General features: G+C 48.2%; 1 protein-coding gene across 1 annotated transcript; it reads left to right on the top strand.

Moving 5' to 3' along the window:
• Window positions 1-13,387: 13,387 nt before the first annotated feature.
• Window positions 13,388-19,844, top strand: LOC142198450 (carbohydrate sulfotransferase 11-like). The gene is made up of 2 exons (XM_075269487.1): window positions 13,388-13,499; window positions 19,051-19,844. The coding sequence occupies exons 1-2, from the start codon at window positions 13,388-13,390 to the stop codon at window positions 19,842-19,844; spliced, it is 906 nt and encodes a 301-aa protein (XP_075125588.1).
• Window positions 19,845-22,132: the final 2,288 nt, after the last annotated feature.

Here is a 22,132-nt window from a genome sequence, read left to right as displayed (position 1 = left end):
ATTCTTTCTCCTTTTCTTTCTAGAACATGTTCCAGTCTATGAACACCAATAATAGAGGAAGCGTCAGTGTACCGGAGATGCGAGATGCGTTGGAACAAACAGGTAAACGACCAGACCGGCATATCCCCTACCCATATCCTCTACCCATATCCCCTACCCATAACCTCTACCCATATCCCCTACCCATAACCTCTACCCATATCCCCTACCCATAACCTCTACCCATATCCCCTACCCATATCCCCTACCCATAACCTCTACCCATATCCCCTACTCATAACCTCTACCCATATCCCTTACTCATAACCTCTACCCATATCCCCTACTCATACCTCCTACTCATATCCTCTACCCTACCCATACCTCCTACCCCCAACCCACACACCCCTTACCCACCCCAAACAACCCCCCCCCCCCCCCAACCATTCTTTGCTTTGGCAACACCAAATGTTTTTCTTTGGTAATGCTAATAAAGCACATTTGTATTTGTCGTATTTGTATCTCCTACCCATATACCCCCTACCCTACCCATATCTCCTACCCATACCTTCTACCCATACCCCCTACCCTACCAATACCTCATAACCATATCCTCTACCCATACTTCCTACTAAAAAAAGAAACATCTTGTATTGTATGGATCAGAATTTCAATCCATGTAATGACTTGCAAGATGGAAATACATTGGTTTATTTATCATTTTATAGAGCATCAAAGTGAGACATAATAATAATAATATCTACCGCTTGGGCCCTACAATCTACCATATGCCCAGGGGTATGTTTGACCATAATGTAACCAAGACAATTCCATGGGGCCCTGGAGATCGGGGAGGCCCCACAGCAGTGGTGACATTATAGTTGTTTTTTTTTTTAATGAAAACAAAATTGGAATCTACGTCTTGGTATGTTCCATCAGTTAGGCAGGATTCACACTTGCACTATGCTCTCCGTTATTTGGTCACCATAACGGGGTCCAGCAGGTCTCTGCACCAAGTCCTCGGTGCAGGTCTTTTCTCTCGGACAATTTTTGGAGGAATCTGCAACAGTCTCTTACGAAGAAGGTCTTTAACTCAGCCACCCCAGCTCCCATCTAGTCCTGCTTGACCTTGGACCACAGGGGTGGCATGGACTCTGTCACCATCTGGACGTCACATTCTGACCTTGTTTAGCGCCCTCATGTACTGGGCAGTGCCCCCTGGAGGCCACAGTGGAGGATGCCCTGAACCAGAGCTGGAATAGGTCAGTGAATATTGGAGTTACCTGTTGGCATAATAAGTAATGACCTAGTGGGGGCGCCGTAAAAGGGGGCTGTAGCGGGGCCTTATAGGGTGTGAGAACCAATGGGAGATATTTTGATATTTTGCAAATGAACAAACAGTTTTGGTAAAGGGTGGCATAAAATTTTTATCGGGGGTCCCTCAGACATAAAATTGCTTAGGGACCCATAAATGACAAACCCACCTCTGAATGTGCAGCCATTTATAATACTGGTGTCTTCTTGTGGCCTACTGGTGAAATATTTGGGACCCCCCAGGCACATCCTATAGCGTCCTCATCTACACGTCCTGTACATCAAGGACCCCCCTGTTGTCAGATGTGCTCAGACCAAAACCTACAGACTAGGAACCAGTGGACGTGGAGAATAATGTAGGCCATTGCTGGGGCTAAATGATAATAAATATGTCAGACCGCCCAGACCCTGCCCAGACCACGCACTGACCCCGCCCAGACCACACCCAGACCCCGCCCCTACAATACCTGAATGGAAAGAAGAACATTTTTCACATTCATTATTATTCATTATTATTTTTTTCTATTTTCCAGGTATTAATGTGAATAGCAAGACAATGGAGGTCATAGCAAAAAGATTTCTCAAGGTTCAGTTCAGTGTGAAGTTCGATACCTTCATGTATGACATGACGAGGATGAAGACCTTGTTTAGTGAGTGTAGTATTATACAGTACTATATATATATATATATATATATATATATATATATATATATATACACACACAGTGGTGTAACTAGGAATGGCGGAGCCCCATGGCAAACTTTTGACATTGTCCCCCCTCCCCGACCGACCCCCTCCTCCGCATTCCTGCGCGCTCTATTATGTCCCTTAGTGGCCCCAGTACACAATATTATCCTCCATAGTGGCCCCTGCACACAGTATTATATCGATTAGTGGCCCCTGCACACAGTATTATGCCCCAAAGTGGCCCCTGCACACAGTATTATGTCCCTTAGTGGCCCCTGCTCACAGTATTATGTCCCTTAGTGGCCCCTGCACAAAGTATTATGCCCCATAGTGGCCCCAGTACACAGTATTATCCCCCATAGTGGCCCCTGCACACAGTATTATGTCCCTTAGTGGCCCCTGCACACAGTATTATGCCCCATAGTGGCCCCTGCACACAGTATTATGCCCCATAGTGGCCCCTGCACACAGTATTATGTCCCTTTGTGGCCCCTGCACACTATTATGTCCCTCAGTGGCCCCTGCACACAGTATTATGCCCCATTGTGGACACCCATAAACAATTATTATACTCTAGGGTCTTTTCAGACCCCAGAGTATAATAATCGGAGACCCGGGGGAATAAAAACATAAAAAAACACTGTTACCTGTCCCCCGACTCTGCTGCAGTCCTCCGCTGTCTGCCTTCTGCAATGATGATAACTGAAAAGTACCTTTATTTATTTTAACCCCCCCCCCCCCCCTCCCCCCCAGGGACTTGAACCCGCAATCATTTGATTGCAAGTCCCATAGACGGCAATACAAGTGTATTGTCGTCTATGGGAGATTCTATACATTACTATTGCGTATGGTCATAGAGACCAGCCGCAATAGTAATATAGCGATGACAGGCCTGGGAGCCTTCATTAGGCTCCCGGCTGTCATCTGAACAGGTCGGCTCCTGCAAGCTCGTCGCGCAGGAGCCGGCCTGCAACTTTAAAGGTATGGGGCCGGGGGCTAACTTGACCCTTTTTTCCAGTACTCTGCCTCTGACTCGGAGGGTCCGGATGCCGGGTATGTAATAGCGAGCTTCGGCATCTCTGCTGTAAGAGTTAACAGCGGAGATGCCCTGGCCTTAGGAGATGTCGTCCCCCCCCATCAAAAAAAGTTTCAAGTTAGCCCCCAGCCCCCCGGGGCCGGTCCCATTCTTGCAGAAGTTAAAAAAAAAAATTCAAATTGACACGTTGGGGGCCCGGGCCCCCTGACGTGTCGGGCCCTGTGGCAGCTGCCTCTGCTGCCTCAGTGGTAGTTACGCCACTGTACAGTACACAGGACAGTCAGATCCTCTATATACTACACCACACAGGAGGGAGGACAGGTCCTCTATATACTACACCACACAGGAGAGCTTGATGTCTGTCATGTAGTTTGGTCACCAATGGTGGAGGAGGCTTCATTTGAAGTTCCTGGGACTAGAGTTAACCACAGGTACAGTATATGGGGTACAGCAGTTGTTTGGGAAGTTGAACAACTTCCCAAACAGCCAACTGAGATCTGCTATAGAGGGGGACTCATCACTTTCACCTTAAGTTTTTGCATGTAAATCCATTACACACAGTAACTTGTTATCGGTGTCTCCGTCCATCAGTTCCTGCACATTAAAATCAGTTGCCAAATAGTTATTAAGAGAAGAGGTCACAGGTCACATATTAGTCTAATATATATATCGCTTTTACAGGCTCGGGTACCATCTTACATTTCAAACAAAGTGGCGGAGACTCTCTGAACGTATCCGAGGTGAGTAGAACAGACTTTGATACTAGTATGATACATTGTATTTTATCTCCAAGGACATGTTCAGGTAGTGCGGTGCTTGCGCAGCTGTCCTCACACCTTCACCATTTACATCACATTAAGATAGGCCATCAATTTTAGGTCAACGGGGTCCAAATGTCAGGACAACCACAGATCACCTGTTCTCCAGTTCCCGATATGCTGGACGCTGCGCTGCTCACTTACAGTATTCTTAATCATAGTCATTGCATGTCCAACACACATATATATATATATATATATATATATATATATATATATATATATATATCCCTATCAAGTCTATGGGACACCACTGCAATACCCATAACCGCTGCTATTAAGAATATGCTGTAGAGTTGAGGTTGGGGGCCCAGTGTATGGAAGAGCAGAAGATCATGTCAAGATGATTTGTCTTTTCTGGAAACTGAAAAATTCTACATCCAGATGGTGGAGACGTTTGGCTGGATAGCAAATGTTTATATATATATATATATATATATATATATATATATATATATATATATATATCATTGTACTTGCAGCAGCCATGAAAGCTTATATTATATCGCCCTAATGCAAGAATAACTTTATTTATATTTCTTATCTTTACAGTGGCTGAACACAACATTGCCAGAACCGATCCAGACATAATAGTATGGGGACAGAAAATACTGAACCCTCCACTCTGAGCGAGATTATATGTATAGTAGTGAATGATATCAATACAATATCAGGAGACCAATAAATGACCCCTCCTAATATGTGTCAGATACCTCCAAACTACAGACCGAGCACCCAAAGCTGTGCCCCAGGTCTAACCCCTTTACCTGCCCAATTCCATCCAGTCTCTTTGTGTACACAGTATAGTGCCCCTATATGGTATCGTGTGCCCTTATGGCCCCCCACAAAGAATAACATTTCCCCAGCATACAAGAAGATGTATAACGTATATCAGCTGTACATATATATTATATACAGGAGATACCCAGGTTATACCAGCTGTACATATATATTATATACAGAAGATACCCAGGTTATACCAGCTGTACATATATAATTATATACAGGAGATACCCAGGTTATACCAGCTGTACATATATTATATACAGGAGATACCCAGGTTATACCAGCTGCACATATATAATTATATACAGGAGATACCCAGGTTATACCAGCTGTACATATATAATTATATACAGGAGATACCCAGGTTATACCAGCTGTACATATATAATTATATACAGGAGATACCCAGGTTATACCAGCTGTACATATATAATTATATACAGGAGATACCCAGGTTATACCGGCTGTACATATATTATATACAGGAGATACCCAGGTTATACCAGCTATACATATATATTATATACAGGAGATACCCAGGTTATACCGGCTGTACATATATTATATACAGGAGATACCCAGGTTATACCAGCATGGTCCATATCACTATATACAAGAAGATATAGGATGTATACAGCTATATAATCCTTGTATTATAGAATTCTTCCCCTCCTGCTGATTTCGGTGACATAGGACACTTGGTGCATGTGTGTTATTCTATATGTCCCCCCATTATCTGACATCCTGTCCCCCGCTGTGACTTCCATATACATATTCCGCAGGTTCCTTCGCTGTAGGATGTTCTTGTGTCAGTCGCAGTGACCTGAGGAAGCTCCGCACTACACCCCGCTCGCCCTGTAGCTTCTCCCCCTGTCACCGGAGCGGCAGTGACGTCTTAGTACATTATTTATATGCTCGGAGATGCAGTTTTGTCCTTGGTTCGGGGCCAGAGGAACTCGTGCCATAAAAATAGTTTTTCCCCTTATATAAATAAAGCTCGGGATCCTTCGAGAGATTTCTTAGAGATGCTGCTATAGTGGCTTAAAATAGAAGGACTGTGAGTGTCGGGGGGAGGGGGGGGGCAGGGATGGGAACAGTGCAGGCGGCTGGAGCGTATAGTACACTGACTGGCACTGCTATGGTGGGCATTGATATTGGGGCACTGTGGCTGACACTATATCAGAATAATGGGAGGAATTTAGTATTCCATCTAATCCAGAAACCTGGCATGGATGTCAATAGTTGTCACGCATCACCTTTTTTACACCACAATATGGTACTTTCCTCTTTCTGCACCCCCTTGCTACATTTTTTGCAAAAATGGACAGAGGAGAGTGGAGACCAAGGCGGGAAGTGCCAGCAGGCAAATGGATTACAGAATGGCAGTCTTAAAAATTGGCATTCAATAGTGATGTTGGAGGAAAGTAGTTGGTGGTGACATTTAGGGAATGTGTCCGGCACTGATGCTGGGGCTCCGTGTCTAGCACCAATGCCACCAATATGACTTTGGGCTGCCCTCAAGTACGTTGTCTAATTAGTCTCCCCAAGAATTCACCCTTTAACCCTTGAATTTTCTACAGGGAGACCCCCAGGTCGCTACTTCTCAGTGGTCCTGGCATAGGTGGCAACTGGCCAAAGAGCAGAGAGATGCCAGCCTGTAACACCAGGGGTCAGGCATGAGAGCAGTGCAATATTGTCAGTGATGGTGGGCAGAGAGGCTGCAGGTCAGAGTGGGCAGTGTAGATTGAATAGGCAAAGACAATCCTAGGTCAGGAATAAGGTAGATCAGGATGAGCAGACAAATATGGAGTCAGAAGTCGACCAGAGGCCGATACACAGGAACCAGCTAAGCTGTGATCCTTTACTGCTCAGGTGCTGGACTGAGGGCTGAGCAGATGGGAATAGGCGAGGGCTGCCGGGGATTGGCTGGGAAAGGCTGCCAGGTGTGCATGTTAGTCCATCAAGTTGTAGGGAAGAAGGGCGCGTCCGCCCTATGGGCAGGTCCAGCTGTATCAGAAGGGAGTGCACAGTGTGTAGTACAGGTAAGCTAGGCGCGGTGTCTGCTGAGAGTTGTAGTACAACAGTAAGTGCAGAGAGCTGGCATCACCATGTCTGCAGCTGATATGAAGGTTATTTGCTGACACTGATATTGGGGTAGGTGTCTACAACTGGTCTTGGGAACTCTGGCAATGACGTTGAGTCGCTGTGTCTGCTGAGAGTTGTAGTACAACAGTAAGTGCAGAGAGCTGGCATCACCATGTCTGCAGCTGATATGAAGGTTATTTGACTGGCACTGATATTGGGGTAGGTGTCTACAACTGGTCTTGGGAACTCGGAAAAGTGTGTCTGGCAATGACGTTGAGTCGGTGTGTCTGGTGCTAACAATGGGGTGCTTGTCATATACTGACGGTGAGATGGCGAGTCCGGCACTGATATTGGGGCAGCGCGTCTGGAGCTGACGATGGCGTGCTTGTCATGCACTGATGTTGGGGCTCCATGTCTGACACTGATATTGACAGATTTAGGCATCTCTATACAGTCTGCTCATAAGCACCATCTAGTGGTGACTGATAACCATTTGGCGCTCTGTATCAGAGAAATGGAGCCCCTTTGAAGTGAGACTTTGCTTTTCCACTTTCCACAATCCGAGTATCTGTCTCTGAACTCCGATACTGATCCCTCTGTAGGGGGTTGTTATAGTTTTGGAGGAAGATGAAAGGTTTTTTTTTTTTCCAGGCACAGAAAATCCGCAGCACGAGGTTTATATTCTGCGGTATTAGGAGTTTGGTTCCAACTTCTCCCACACATGACGCATGATGGCGGTGTTAGTCACTGCAGATTATAATGCTTACATGAAATACTTGAGGATTTCCCAGATCTCTGCTTGCTGAGGGTTTGTTACAGTGTCCATTCACTGACAGCAAACACAGCTCTGCTATTCTTAGTCCTTAGCTATGAATGGTCGCACATCTGATGGCTCATGTTATGTGACGCTATGGATATTACTGACCTACTTGCTGGTGGTTTCCTGGTGGCAACAGATGCAAAATGGGAAACAAAGTTAGAAAACTTGTGCAAGTTTGTTTCTTAGTAATATCTGCCTCTGGGAAAGCTGGGTGGTCACCAACATGGCTGCCGTTACATCCCCAGTGGAGTTTTTCTGGTCTCCTATAGAAAATCTGCAGTGATAAGTGATTCACCAGGAATAGCTGCATGAATTGTGAGAGTCAAGAATTCAGGAGCCTAGGAAAGCTGAGTGACAACTATGTCTTCTGTTACATGGCCACTCAACTATCCCAGATCCCCGAATGGCATATCCTCCACATCACCATTCATAGATATCATAGAATCTGGTAGAAAAAGTAATAATGGGCATATTGGCTGTCACACAGCTTTCCCAGAGACAGATATAGTCTATAGTAGAATTCAGGAAAGGGGCCCAATAGCTTAGCAGTTACCTGCAGTCACCATTAGGGGGAGCCTGATGAATACAGGTTTGTACAGTTCCCATTGAGGTCATATGCATTGAGCTCCCCCTAGTGGTGACTGCAGGTAGACAGAATTACACCATATCATGGATATCTTTGGACAAATTCTGTGCAGACCCTGAACGCGACCTAAAAATCAGCAAGTTGATGAATTACGGAAAAAGAAAGTCTAAAATAAAGCTGCAGGAACACCTGGATTGTAGATAAGACGCCCGTCCGGCCTTTTTATAGCCCGTTTGGACATCATATGGACAGAAAAAGGAAAAGCAGAATAATTCACTGCATTGTGGGCTACAATCCTTATCACGGGGAGGGACAGGACTGAGATAGCAGGGGCTCGGAGCCCACTTGTTTTTTCCCTTATTGGTCACCCCTCCCAGGCCTGGGCCTGACGCCCGACAAAAGCCATGAATTATTCCTGAGCAGCCCCTGACAGCAGCAGGAACTGTAAACTAACACTTCCACTTAGCAATTGGGCTTCCTGCGCCCCTGATAAGCAGTTCCTGTTATTTTATGGACTACGAGGCTGGACCTGAGCGGCAGCCATAGACCGTCATGATGTGTCAGGGTCTGCCCATGGGATCGCTCACATTCCAATTCTCTCCCATCAACCTATCATTGGTATAAGGGACAGTACATGGAGAATTGGTAGAAGGGAATCTCAGCCCTGACAGCAAAACCTTCTCTATGATGTACATTAATGGACTGTCTGTCTCAAAATTTCAGCCCACCACCATATACCGTCCATATAATGCTGACATATACCGTCCATATAATGCTGACATATACCGTCCATATAATACCACCATATAGTGTAAATAAAATGTGCAACAAAGTATCCCCATACTCCACATAATATATATATATATAGTATACAATATTATATCACTTCTAGATATTCTGTTCATAGGGCTATCTATCTATCTATGTCATATCTATCTATCTAATTATCTATCTATCTAATTATCTATCTATCTATCTATGTCATATCTATCTATCTAATTATCTATCTATCTAATTATCTATCTATCTAATTATCTATCTATCTATCTATCTCCTATCTATCTATCTATCTATCTATCTATCAATCACTGTTCAGACACATTGGCTGATTTCAGTACTATAATGGACTTGGATACCCTTAGTGGCGGTAGATAAGACTCTCCGCACTATATACCGTTCTCTGTCTGTACACTATTCCTCTGCCCTTTATATACAGCCCAGATTTAGCCGCCCGAGACCCCAGACCTGAAGGGATGAACCGAACACTTAATAATAGAAAGAATTCTGTGTATTTTCATGGAATTTTCTGTATAAATAGAATTTCCTGTCTTGCGGGGGACATATTCCTGTTATGGTTTCTGCCTCCAGCCGTGGCTGATGTTGATGGATGTTGTAGGGTTTCATATTGGGGTAAATTCTTCTATTTCCAGGATGGATATTTTCGTGCAAACCTGACGACATTTTTAGAGTCGTTTATTTTCTTTGGACAGAAAATTTCTCAGGACTTCAGACCTGAAGATAAAGTGTATTGTATTTGAGCACAAGATGGAGGCATCCTTCCTGCCCGCGCCATGTACAGACAATGACATACATCATAGCCAAGTGACACCGAGATCCCTATAGATAGCAGCAGCATCTATAGTGTATGAAATATTATCCTATATATCCCATATATCATGTGCAGGGTGTGATGTCACTGCTTAGAACAGAGGGGCTATGATGTCATCGTGATAGTCGACATTATAGAGATGTCATGAAGGGTAACGCACCTAATGTAACGCTGGAGATCATGACTGAGACTGTCTATCTATCTATCTATGTATCTATCTATCTATCTATGTATCTACATTCGGCTCTGCTGTATCTGAATGACCTGCCTGGCTCTGCTGTATCAAATCAAATCAAATCAAACAAGCTTTATTGGCACGTCCGAATAGATATTTGGCATTGCCATAGCTAGTAAAGTGTGGATACGGATGGGTGAGTGGTGGGTATGGGGGGGGGGGGGTTCGGGTATAATAGTCCGTGGAGTCTCATCTTCCTCTTGTTTGGTGACAGCTGGACACGTATTGGGCTGCGATCTCCACAGTGGCCTCTTCTTCTCCCAGTAGGATGTAGAGTTTCCTCTTCTCGTCTGCAGATATGAAGTCTGGGATGTGGGCAGAGAGTCTTTGGTAGTAGACGGCCCTCACAGCTGAGTATTTGGTGCAGTGTAGCAGGAAGGTGGGTCTCGTCTTCTAGGGCCCCCTGGTCACAGTGTATCTATTTCTGGGCTCTGAATTTGGGTGACCTCTCTGTTTTCCCTGCATGTCTTGTTCTTGCCTTATCCCGTACCCTCAGGTAGTCTGACTATGTAGCAGAGCCGGTCCTGTGACTTCTATCTGTATAAATCAGACACTTGAGAGCTGTAGGGCCGGGTCAGGAATGATCCTACAGATTAGCTGGAGACTCTTTACATGCCGGGTGACTTTATCTGATGACATCACAGGCGTACGTTTTTTTTTGCCTCCATTCTATATTATAGACTGGTCTGTAATGTAATGGGAGATGCCGGACTGATTCCACCATAGAACGAAGTGTTGTACATCACTCCGGGTCCTCATATAACTGATATGCCACCACATGGAGAATCCTGACATTAGTCATCTCTTATATACTGGACAGTCTACGACAAGCACGGCCGACATAATATACGGGACGGGACGGGGGGTCCTTTTCATGTATGTAATAGGTGGGTGTATGGCTGACACTATAGGGGCAGTGCTGTGACTATTACAATAGGGGCACTCTGACTGCAAATGTTATAGGGCTGTTGACCGACAAGGGGCACTGTTTGCTGAAAGAGACCACCGCCATCAGAGGGCGCCACTGCCATGATGGGGGGGGGGGGGGGGGTCCAGTCTCCACCAGTGCCTTCTGCCCATAGAGGCCCTTAGTGTCATCTCTTCCCCAGCTAGTGACACACTCACCTGGCTATATGGTGTGAGACCTGGGGCCATTATACTGTGTGTGACCTAGGGGGATTATACAGTGAGTGACCTGGGTCCATTATATAATGTCCCACATTACACAGGACGAGAGCTATGTGAAGAATTTTGCGTCATGAACACGCAGCCGTCCAGGATCGGCTTCTCGGGCCGCGTTCCAGCAGATAAGGTGAACACATGTTCATTGACTTAAGACTCTTAAAATAAGGAATAAATGAAGACTATAAGGAGTATTTTTAGATGTCATCTCGGACTTGGCCGGTGTCTTTGTGTTTGAGGCCGCACATCCTGATGTCCTTGTAAAACGTAATATTATTTTCCTGCCAGGATGAGAAATTCAACAATAAAAGACTTAATCATGAGAAAACAGGATAAAGGGGGTCTCGGCGGCAAAGCTTCGGGGTCTGTAAGGGGTTCGTAGGTGACAAGTCCATTACAAGACAAAATAATTCCCGTAATCAGGATAGCTTATGGGAAAGCTGGGTGACAGGTAGAAATGTAATGGCGACTATATTGATGGTCACCCAGCTTTTCCAAGAACAGATTTATATTACGATTTAGGAACAAGATATTTTCAGCATTGCCATAAAGTACAGGCTTCCTAATATAGTGGGCACCTAAAATTGTATACATGTAGAAGTTTGGGTGGCACAAGACTGGGTTTAATTGTAAGAAGAGCAGCTCTGGAGCACAAACTTCTGCACTAAGGCCACGAGGGGTAGTGGATGGTGTAGAGTCCTTAATAATTTCCTTGTTGATCTCCTCCCCCCTCTGGCAGCTGTAAATATAGTCCCTGGTAAGTTCCTTAGTTAGGATGGATTTGGCTACTCGGCAAAGATGCCAGAAAACCGATGCACTTACAGGCCAAAGACTAAACCAGAAAACCTATGACAGGCAGAGAGAGTAATATGCAAGTCAGGAGAGTGCAGAAATAGCCAAAATAATAGCAGAAAACTATCAGAAGTCTGGATCACGGTCAAGTCCGAGAGGTTACAGATAAAGCCAAATCGGCAAGAGAGGAGTAAACCAGGAGATCAGCAAAAAACAGGGAGATGTACTGAGAACATAGAGCCTGAAAACTAATGTAATCACAGGCACCTGAGCAAGGGAAGAGTCAGGTTACAGTACCCCACCTCAGCCCTGGAGTGAACGCTGAACTACAACCTTCTACCACTGGCAGCTGTAAATATAGTCCCTGGTTTGTTTCCCAGCAGGTAGATCATAGTTGTCCCGAGGAGTCTGGAGTTGACAGAGTCGTAGTACTTGCTTGCTCACAAGTCAGTCCTCAGATTCTCAGTCTTACTGCCATGTTCTCTGAGAGTCTGCTCCTTCTAATGCTGTAATATTTCAATACCGCTACAAGAAATGTGATTTTTACTGGACTATTGGAAATTAAAAAAAAATTAGAACCATAACTTGCTGTATACTGTATATAATAACACAGAATGCAATGAGCTCCCCCTAGTGGTGGCTGCAGGTAACTAGTATATTATCACTGAACTCTATGCAGGAGATCAGAAAGACTGAGCTATAAAGATATAGTAAGAAATCTATCGGCTCGGGATTATAGTCCTTTATCATTCTGCACAGTTTTAGTGCTGCTTTGGATGTGACTAGTGCATATACAACATTTGTGATGTGACTACATGGAGTGCTATGTGAGTTATGAAATGTTTCTAGAACTTGATCAGTTTGTTCTTCAGGATCAGTCCTGGGTAATCCTTGTTATCTAGCGCCACCTACTGGTCACTGTACACACAGCCATGAAGCTGAGCGGCAGGTAATTATTGGACTGTTAATGATAATTAGGCTGAGGTTACCTGATTAATTTGACCGTGACCAATATCACATGACCAAAGATCGCAGTGTCATCCTGTATCGCATACTAGATCTAATACGTGTCTACTGTATCTAAGTATTGACTGTATCTAATGTATGCATTGAATGTATCTAATGTATTTTGCATTCTCACTGTTGCAAGATCTCTGCTTACTGTCAGTGAATGAGAATGGGCTATTGTATAAGAGAAGAGGTCACTGCACTCCTCTCCTGAAATACTCTGTGCTGCTGGGGGACTTTGCTCCTTCCACAGATACTCCAGGGGTGCGGCTTCTCTTGTATCTGGTGGTCTCTGAGCCCCTCCGTGACATGTTACACTGGGGCGCTGTGTTGTATCTCTGTGCTGGATACATGAGAGTAAACTGTACTTTAACCTTCTGTCTGCTGGTCACAGGGGGAGGGGAGCCGGCTCTGCGGACAGACGTTTTTTACTCTCTACGGACCTGACCATGAAGTTTCTGACCAGATTCACGATATTACTGGTTGTGCTGGGAATTATTTACTTGTGGACGAGGATGGCGAAGAAGGGGCCGCGCCTGCAGGTGGTGACTGTACAGACAGGTGAGGATTCTGGGGCTCCGGGGATTGATACAAAGTATTTACAAGCTGAAATGAGAACCAGGGTAAAGACTAGTGACGTCCCCGCCCCCTGCTCTGTGTGAGGTCCCCGCCCCCTGCTCTGTGTGACGTCCCCGCCCCCCTGTCCTGTGTGAGGTCCCCGCCCCCCTGCTCTGTGTGAGGTCCCCGCCCCCCTGCTCTGTGTGAGGTCCCCGCCCCCTGCCCTGTGTGACGTCCCCGCCCCCTGCCCTGTGTGACGTCCCCGCCCCCTGCCCTGTGTGACGTCCCCGCCCCCTGCCCTGTGTGACGTCCCCGCCCCCTGCTCTGTGTGACGTCCCCGCCCCCTGCCCTGTGTGACGTCCCCGCCCCCTGCCCTGTGTGACGTCCCCGCCCCCTGCCCTGTGTGACGTCCCCGCCCCCTGCCCTGTGTGACGTCCCCGCCCCCTGCCCTGTGTGACGTCCCCGCCCCCTGCCCTGTGTGACGTCCCCGCCCCCTGCCCTGTGTGACGTCCCCGCCCCCTGCCCTGTGTGACGTCCCCGCCCCCTGCCCTGTGTGACGTCCCCGCCCCCTGCCCTGTGTGACGTCCCCGCCCCCTGCCCTGTGTGACGTCCCCGCCCCCTGCCCTGTGTGACGTCCCCGCCCCCTGCCCTGTGTGACGTCCCCGCCCCCTGCCCTGTGTGACGTCCCCGCCCCCTGCCCTGTGTGACGTCCCCGCCCCCTGCCCTGTGTGACGTCCCCGCCCCCTGCCCTGTGTGACGTCCCCGCCCCCTGCCCTGTGTGACGTCCCCGCCCCCTGCCCTGTGTGACGTCCCCGCCCCCTGCCCTGTGTGACGTCCCCGCCCCCTGCCCTGTGTGACGTCCCCGCCCCCTGCCCTGTGTGACGTCACTGCACCCGACTCTACTCCATTTTTCAGTTCATCGGTTTTCCAGGTCTCTGCTTGCTGTCAGTGAATGGTATTAGTGTTTATTACCTGTCCCAGGGCCACACCTGCCATTGCGGCAGATTGCTGAGTTCCTGAGGGGCGGCGCTGCAGGGAACTCGTCCAGTTTAGTTTGGGCCAAACCTGTCCTAAATGACACTGCTATTATCATACCCGGAGATCTCTCCAGACCCCAGAGTATAATAAGCAGAGGCTCGGGAGAGGTGATGGCTCCTGGCTCAGCTCCCTGTTCTCTTCGGCCCTTCTACCTGACATCAGAGATTGCTGATAGGGCCTCAGGGGTAATGTCGGGGTCGTGGCCCACAACAATGCCGATATGCCCCCTAACACCCAATCACTGGTCACCGACCTCAGGCAGAAGGAGCATAGAGAACGGGGAGCTGCGCCAGGAGCCATCACCTCTCCTGGGCTCTACTTATTATACTCGGGGGTCTGTACTCCTGTTGGCTGCAGGAAAGCAGAGTTTAGTATCCAGCCCTGCCCCTTCCCAAATTACCCATAATGGTATATAATACTGTACAGAGGGGGCAATGCTGTGCTGTTGAGCTTGGCCCCCTTAGCTATACGGCCCCTGTGGTGTGTCCAGGATAGATGTCACATCTGGGCAGATGTCCATGTCTCCCTGTCACCGTTTTGGCCCCTGCTTGGCACACAAGGGTCTCTTCCGAAATACAGGGAGTCTGATACTAGAACTGATACATTGTAACAGATAAGAACATTCTGTACAACAACATTAGCTTTCTTTGTCTAAATCAATTTCTGGACACAAAAATAGTGTTCTGTGTGACAAGATGACATTTTGTACTCAAAAATAGGTTTTGTGACCCAAAATGAATTCTGTACCCAAAATAAACCAAAATGTCACAAACGTCAATTGAGATGACAAAATGAATTCTATGATCATTTGGTTTTGTGTCAAATTGGCATCCCATGGTGTCTGCAGGGAGGGTGGCATGGAGCACAACCCTGGTGACGGATAGTAGTGCAGCCCTGGTGACTGATAGTAGTGCAGCCCTGGTGACTGATAGTAGTGCAGCCCTGGTGACGGATAGTAGCGCAGCACTGGTGACTGATAGTAGCGCAGCCCTGGTGACTGATAGTAGTGCAGCCCTGGTGACGGATAGTAGTGCAGCCCTGGTGACTGATAGTAGTGCAGCCCTGGTGACTGATAGTAGTGCAGCCCTGGTGACGGATAGTAGTGCAGCCCTGGTGACGGATAGTAGTGCAGCCCTGGTGACTGATAGTAGTGCAGCCCTGGTGACTGATAGTAGTGCAGCCCTGGTGACGGATAGTAGTGCAGCCCTGGTGACTGATAGTAGTGCAGCCCTGGTGACGGATAGTAGTGCAGCCCTGGTGACTGATAGTAGTGCAGCCCTGGTGACTGATAGTAGTGCAGCCCTGGTGACGGATAGTAGTGCAGCCCTGGTGACTGATAGTAGTGCAGCCCTGGTGACGGATAGTAGTGCAGCCCTGGTGACTGATAGTAGCGCAGCCCTGGTGACGGATAGTAGCGCAGCCCTGGTGACTGATAGTAGTGCAGCCCTGGTGACTGATAGTAGTGCAGCCCTGGTGACTGATAGTAGTGCAGCCCTGGTGACTGATAGTAGTGCAGCCCTGGTGACTGATAGTAGTGCAGCCCTGGTGACTGATAGTAGTGCAGCCCTGGTGACGGATAGTAGTGCAGCCCTGGTGACTGATAGTAGCGCAGCCCTGGTGACTGATAGTAGTGCAGCCCTGGTGACGGATAGTAGTGCAGCCCTGGTGACGGATAGTAGTGCAGCCCTGGTGACTGATAGTAGTGCAGCCCTGGTGACTGATAGTAGTGCAGCCCTAGTGGCGGATAGTAGTGCAGCCCTGGTGACTGCTAGTAGCGCAGCCCTGGTGACGGATAGTAGTGCAGCCCTGGTGACTGATAGTAGTGCAGCCCTGGTGGCGGATAGTAGCGCAGCCCTGGTGACTGCTAGTAGCGCAGCCCTGGTGACTGATAGTAGTGCAGCCCTGGTGACTGATAGTAGCGCAGCCCTGGTGACTGATAGTAGCGCAGCCCTGGTGACTGATAGTAGCGCAGCCCTGGTGATGGATAGTAGCACAGCCCTGGTGACTGATAGTAGGGCAGCCCTGGTGACTGATAGTAGTGCAGCCCTGGTGACTGATAGTAGCGCAGCCCTGGTGACTGATAGTAGCGCAGCCCTGGTGACTGATAGTAGCGCAGCCCTGGTGACTGATAGTAGCGCAGCCCTGGTGATGGATAGTAGCACAGCCCTGGTGACTGATAGTAGCGCAGCCCTGGTGACTGATAGTAGCGCAGCCCTGGTGATGGATAGTAGCACAGCCCTGGTGACTGATAGTAGTGCAGCCCTGGTGACGGATAGTAGTGCAGCCCTGGTGACGGATAGTAGTGCAGCCCTGGTGACGGATAGTAGTGCAGCCCTGGTGACTGATAGTAGTGCAGCCCTGGTGACTGATAGTAGCGCAGCCCTGGTGATGGATAGTAGCGCAGCCCTGGTGACTGATAGTAGTGCAGCCCTGGTGACGGATAGTAGTGCAGCCCTGGTGATGGATAGTAGTGCAGCCCTGGTGATGGATAGTAGTGCAGCCCTGGTGGCGGATGGATAGTAGTGCAGCCCTGGTGACTGATAGTAGCGCAGCCCTGGTGACGGATAGTAGCGCAGCCCTGGTGACTGATAGTAGCGCAGCCCTGGTGACGGATAGTAGCGCAGCACTGGTGACTGATAGTAGCGCAGCCCTGGTGACTGATAGTAGCGCAGCCCTGGTGACGGATAGTAGCGCAGCACTGGTGACTGATAGTAGCGCAGCCCTGGTGACTGATAGTAGTGCAGCCCTGGTGACTGATAGTAGTGCAGCCCTGGTGACTGATAGTAGCGCAGCCCTGGTGACTGATAGTAGCGCAGCCCTGGTGACGGATAGTAGGGCAGCCCTGGTGACTGATAGTAGTGCAGCCCTGGTGACTGATAGTAGGGCAGCCCTGGTGACTGATAGTAGTGCAGCCCTGGTGACGGATAGTAGTGCAGCCCTGGTGACTGATAGTAGCGCAGCCCTGGTGACGGATAGTAGCGCAGCCCTGGTGACTGATAGTAGCGCAGCCCTGGTGACGGATAGTAGCGCAGCCCTGGTGACTGATAGTAGCGCAGCCCTGGTGACTGATAGTAGCGCAGCCCTGGTGACTGATAGTAGTGCAGCCCTGGTGACTGATAGTAGCGCAGCCCTGGTGACTGATAGTAGTGCAGCCCTGGTGACTGATAGTAGCGCAGCCCTGGTGACGGATAGTAGCGCAGCCCTGGTGACTGATAGTAGTGCAGCCCTGGTGACTGATAGTAGTGCAGCCCTGGTGACTGATAGTAGCGCAGCCCTGGTGACGGATAGTAGTGCAGCCCTGGTGACTGATAGTAGTGCAGCCCTGGTGACTGATAGTAGCGCAGCCCTGGTGACTGATAGTAGTGCAGCCCTGGTGATGGATAGTAGTGCAGCCCTGGTGACTGATAGTAGCGCAGCCCTGGTGACGGATAGTAGTGCAGCCCTGGTGATGGATAGTAGTGCAGCCCTGGTGACGGATAGTAGGGCAGCCCTGGTGATGGATAGTAGTGCAGCCCTGGTGACTGATAGTAGCGCAGCCCTGGTGACTGATAGTAGCGCAGCCCTGGTGACTGATAGTAGTGCAGCCCTGGTGATGGATAGTAGTGCAGCCCTGGTGACTGATAGTAGCGCAGCCCTGGTGACTGATAGTAGCGCAGCCCTGGTGACTGATAGTAGCGCAGCCCTGGTGACTGATAGTAGTGCAGCCCTGGTGACTGATAGTAGTGCAGCCCTGGTGACGGATAGTAGCGCAGCCCTGGTGACGGATAGTAGCGCAGCCCTGGTGACGGGTAGTGGTGCAGCCTTTGTGGCATGTAGTAGCAGAGCCCTGGTAACAGGTAGTAACACAGCCCTGGTGGCATGAAGTGTAGCACTTGTGGCATGTAGCATAACACTGCAAGTTGTAAACATCTGTGGTTGTGCAATAGTCTGCAGCAGCCTGATCCCTGTACAGTAGGAAGCGAGGACGCCGATCACATGACTCATGCTGCGCTCCAGTCTACCTGAGGACACGCTGTCTCAGTCATGTGACCCCTGCACGTGGACTTGTGTTGTGTAGTTGGGTTTGAGTTTACAGGAAGAAGGAAACAGAGAATTGTCACACCTAGAAAGTCCCAGCACAGGCGAGAGGCGATGAGCCGAATCCGGTGTATACTTATAGACAAGTCACTTACTCATCTCCAGACAATGGGGGACTTGTCTAGAGAATACAAATTTGCTTCCTTATGATCACAACTAAAATGCGGCTTCTTAGGCCTTACAGGGGGATCTGATCTGTATTGGAGGTCATTGATGTCAATGGCGGGTTCCTTTTCCATCCGTTTTCATGGACCTAGATAGGACAAGCTCCATAATCCCCAGCGCGGCTCATCGGCGCCCCCTCCATCTGCCTCAATATAATATATGGGGGTCACTTTTTGATATTCTAATTTATTGAGCTGCTCTTGTATGTGATGTCCTATTAGCGTTCCTGTTATATTCTGCTTGTCTCCTCTCAACCTCTCTGTTATCTGACCAGCAGAAGTGAGAGAAGAGCCGCGGAGGACGTCCATCACCGTAGACTCCTTTCTTCACGTCCAGCAACTTCGAAAGAAGCAGCTGAGATATTTTTGTAACCGGTATCCAGAATTGCACCGTCTGAACACCTCGGGCTCGGCGGATTATTTTCTAACCGGCATATCGGTAAGCCACAAGCTCATGACGCTTTACTGTAAGCCAGAAGACGTTCCCATCGATGGTTGGGATGACTTTGTGATAGCCATGGAGAGCAGACCTGATGTTACAGTAAAGCACCCCCTACCTGTAGACGACAGTATTGACCAGTTGGCCAACTACAGCACGGACACGTTGACCTATCTTCTTCGGACGTACACCAAGGTTCTCTTTGTGGTGGATCCATTTGAAAGGCTTATATCCCTCTACATGCAAGGCGATGCCGGAGAGATCACCTTCGAAGAGTTCATAGATGACATCCTTCTGGAGGAGAGCGGGGTGGATGGCTTCTCGCCCAACTCGGTCCTCAGTCTGTGTCACCCTTGTCTTGTCCAATATGACTACATTGTGATAGAGGATTTCTTGGAGGCTGAATTGCAGCATCTCCTGAGGAGGATAGGGTTACCGGAATCGGTGACATTGCCACCCATTGTCCAAAGGAACAGGATAACCTCGCGGTGGCTCTCCAATCACTTGTTCCGTGTCCTCACCGAGGAGCAGCTCCGGCAGCTCGCTAAGCTCTACTCCTGGGACTTTGCCGCATTCCCGTTGCGCAAAAGTTTACTTTGGAATGGGACGAAAGCCAAAAACGTCACCTGATCTTAATCTGGATTATTTCTTTTCTCCAACTAGACTATGTTCCTTTTAACCATTTCTATCCCTCATACCAAGACCTACCGTTCTGTGTATACAGCTTCTAGGCAGATCATTGTGTCTCCACACTTACAGACTACAAACAAGCCCGGTGTAGTCTGATTCTGCTCCATTTGGTTCCTTTTCAACAACACAATTTTTTGACACACAATGGGGTTGCAAAAGTCTACAAACCCTATTTTTATTGATCTAGTGGATCCAAGATAAAAAGTGGACGCATCTCGCAAATAATCTTGATGAAAAATCTCCTACCATTCTGCGTACACGGCTTCTATGCAGACCGGTGTGTCTCCAAGGTCACAGACTACAAACAAGTCCCCCGTGTAGTCTGATTTGGCGGTCACTTGTTACTCTGCCCCTCCTCTTTGCTCTCATTGGCTTAGAACAAAGACAACTATTTTTTGATCCATGCTAATATATTGTTAAGGGTGTGAACACTTTTGCAACCCCCTTTTTATTGCTCCGTTGCATCTGAAATAAAAAATCAACACATCTTGCGAGTAGCCTTGATTTTAATCTGCCGTTTTGTGTATACAGCGTCTATGCAGACTCATGTGTTTCCATGGTTAGTCTTCTAGCTATTGGGAATGCACTGTATTATGTAGATGTTTTCCAAGGTCCAATATGCTTCTGCTTAGGATAGATGATCAATATCAGATTAGGGTCCAACTCCCCCTATTGACTCTCTTAAGGGGCCACAGGTCTCAGACAAGTGCTGCAGCCTTTCCATTACCAGGAACAGTGCCATACTTTCTGTAGTGGCTGTGTCTGGTACTGCACGTAGAAGCGCCACCCGTTCACCCAAGTCCTGCAGGCTCTCCAAAAGCTGATCTGTGGAGGTCTCAGGAGTTGGACCCCCAGCGATCTGATATACATGACCTATGCTAAGGACAAGCAATCCATATTAAGGTTCTGGAAACCCCCTTTAATTGTGTGTCTGCAGAGGATTTGGAGTTCTGACCAGTATAAAGCTATAACAGAAAAGGGCTCCGCACTGAATTTTGGACCTAAAATGTAATATTTCCCAAATTCAGTGTTACCCTTTAATTCTGGAGTGTGTGACTGTATGTCACATGATATAGGGTCAGTGATGTGTCGGCACTGGTGGGTCAGTGGGTTCTCACCCTTACGGTATAACAAGGTCTAGGTGTCAGATCCGGGCGTGGTCGGGGTGTGATTGATACATAAACAACGCAAGTACAAGTATTAGTCACCAATGATACAATGTATCGATGAGGTCATCACATCAATTTATATCCTACATGGATTATAGCTCTGACTCCAGATTAAGATGTTATGGGGTAATCTGGGGGCACCGCTGGCACCCTGAGGCTGGGCTGGTATCAGCACTGGGCACCCCGAAGTAAGTGTCAGGACCTGATGGCTTTAAGGGGTTGTAATAATCTGGGTGAAAAAGCTGAAGGAGGTGGTCACTGTGGTGGTCACTGTGGACCAAGACCTGCAAACACTTACAGAGGACACTGATAGAAGAGCTCATTAGCGCCTCCTAGTCAACCAGGCTAACAGTCTGAACATCAGGTCAGGCTAAAATGCTGCTGCAATGTAGTCTGCACTAATATTGCTAAAGTAAGAGGGAGTCCATATTTACCTAGTTATTACCCTTGTGCTAGCGCACCTACCAGCTAAGACCATTATTACTCTGTACCCGTCAATAGGCAGGTACAAGTGGCATCTCCCTCACCTCCCAGTAGTCTGTACCCTCCCCCTGTCTGCAGGCTCTCAATGTTCCGAAACCTCTTCAGTGTCCAAAATCTGTGTCTTCTCAAGTTAATAGAAGTCAGGGAGGAGGGGAGAGGAGGGGGATGCAGCTGCAACTTCTGTTTGTGTCTATGAAACTGCATAGAAAGGGGAGAATGAGCACTGAAGGGGAGGGGATGCAGCTGCAGCTTATCCCTCTCTATGTCTATCACACTACATTCTGCAAAAAAGTAAAAGGAACACCATGGAAGAGGGGAAAAGAGAGGAGTGGAGGGGGAAGTGAAGGGATGACAGGGAAGGGAGATGATGGAATAAGGGGGAATAGGAGAGAACAGGAGAAGAGATGATAGGATAGATGTTTATGTAACTGCTTGCTGTGAGAGGGGAGAAGGAGCGCCCAAGGAGGAGCTATGTGATTGGATCAGAGGCAGGTGCAGAGTACTATGGGATGTGTGGCGATGGTACAGAGTAAGGGCACGCTTCACCCCCGGAAGGGCCAGATCAGACATCAGCTG

Source organism: Leptodactylus fuscus, chromosome 3 (genome assembly GCF_031893055.1).
Source record: "Leptodactylus fuscus isolate aLepFus1 chromosome 3, aLepFus1.hap2, whole genome shotgun sequence".
NCBI lineage: Eukaryota > Metazoa > Chordata > Amphibia > Anura > Leptodactylidae > Leptodactylus > Leptodactylus fuscus.
Note: the sequence above shows the minus strand (reverse complement) of the source record. Positions and strands in the feature narration are given on the sequence as shown.

Excerpts from the sequence above, each read along its gene's own strand:
- LOC142198450 (XM_075269487.1), top strand. The coding sequence starts at position 13,388 with ATGAAGTTTCTGACCAGATTCACGATATTACTGGTTGTGCTGGGAATT. Across the intron at positions 13,500-19,050 it reads GGTGGTGACTGTACAGACAG|CAGAAGTGAGAGAAGAGCCG; the intron begins GTGAGGATTCTG and ends TTATCTGACCAG.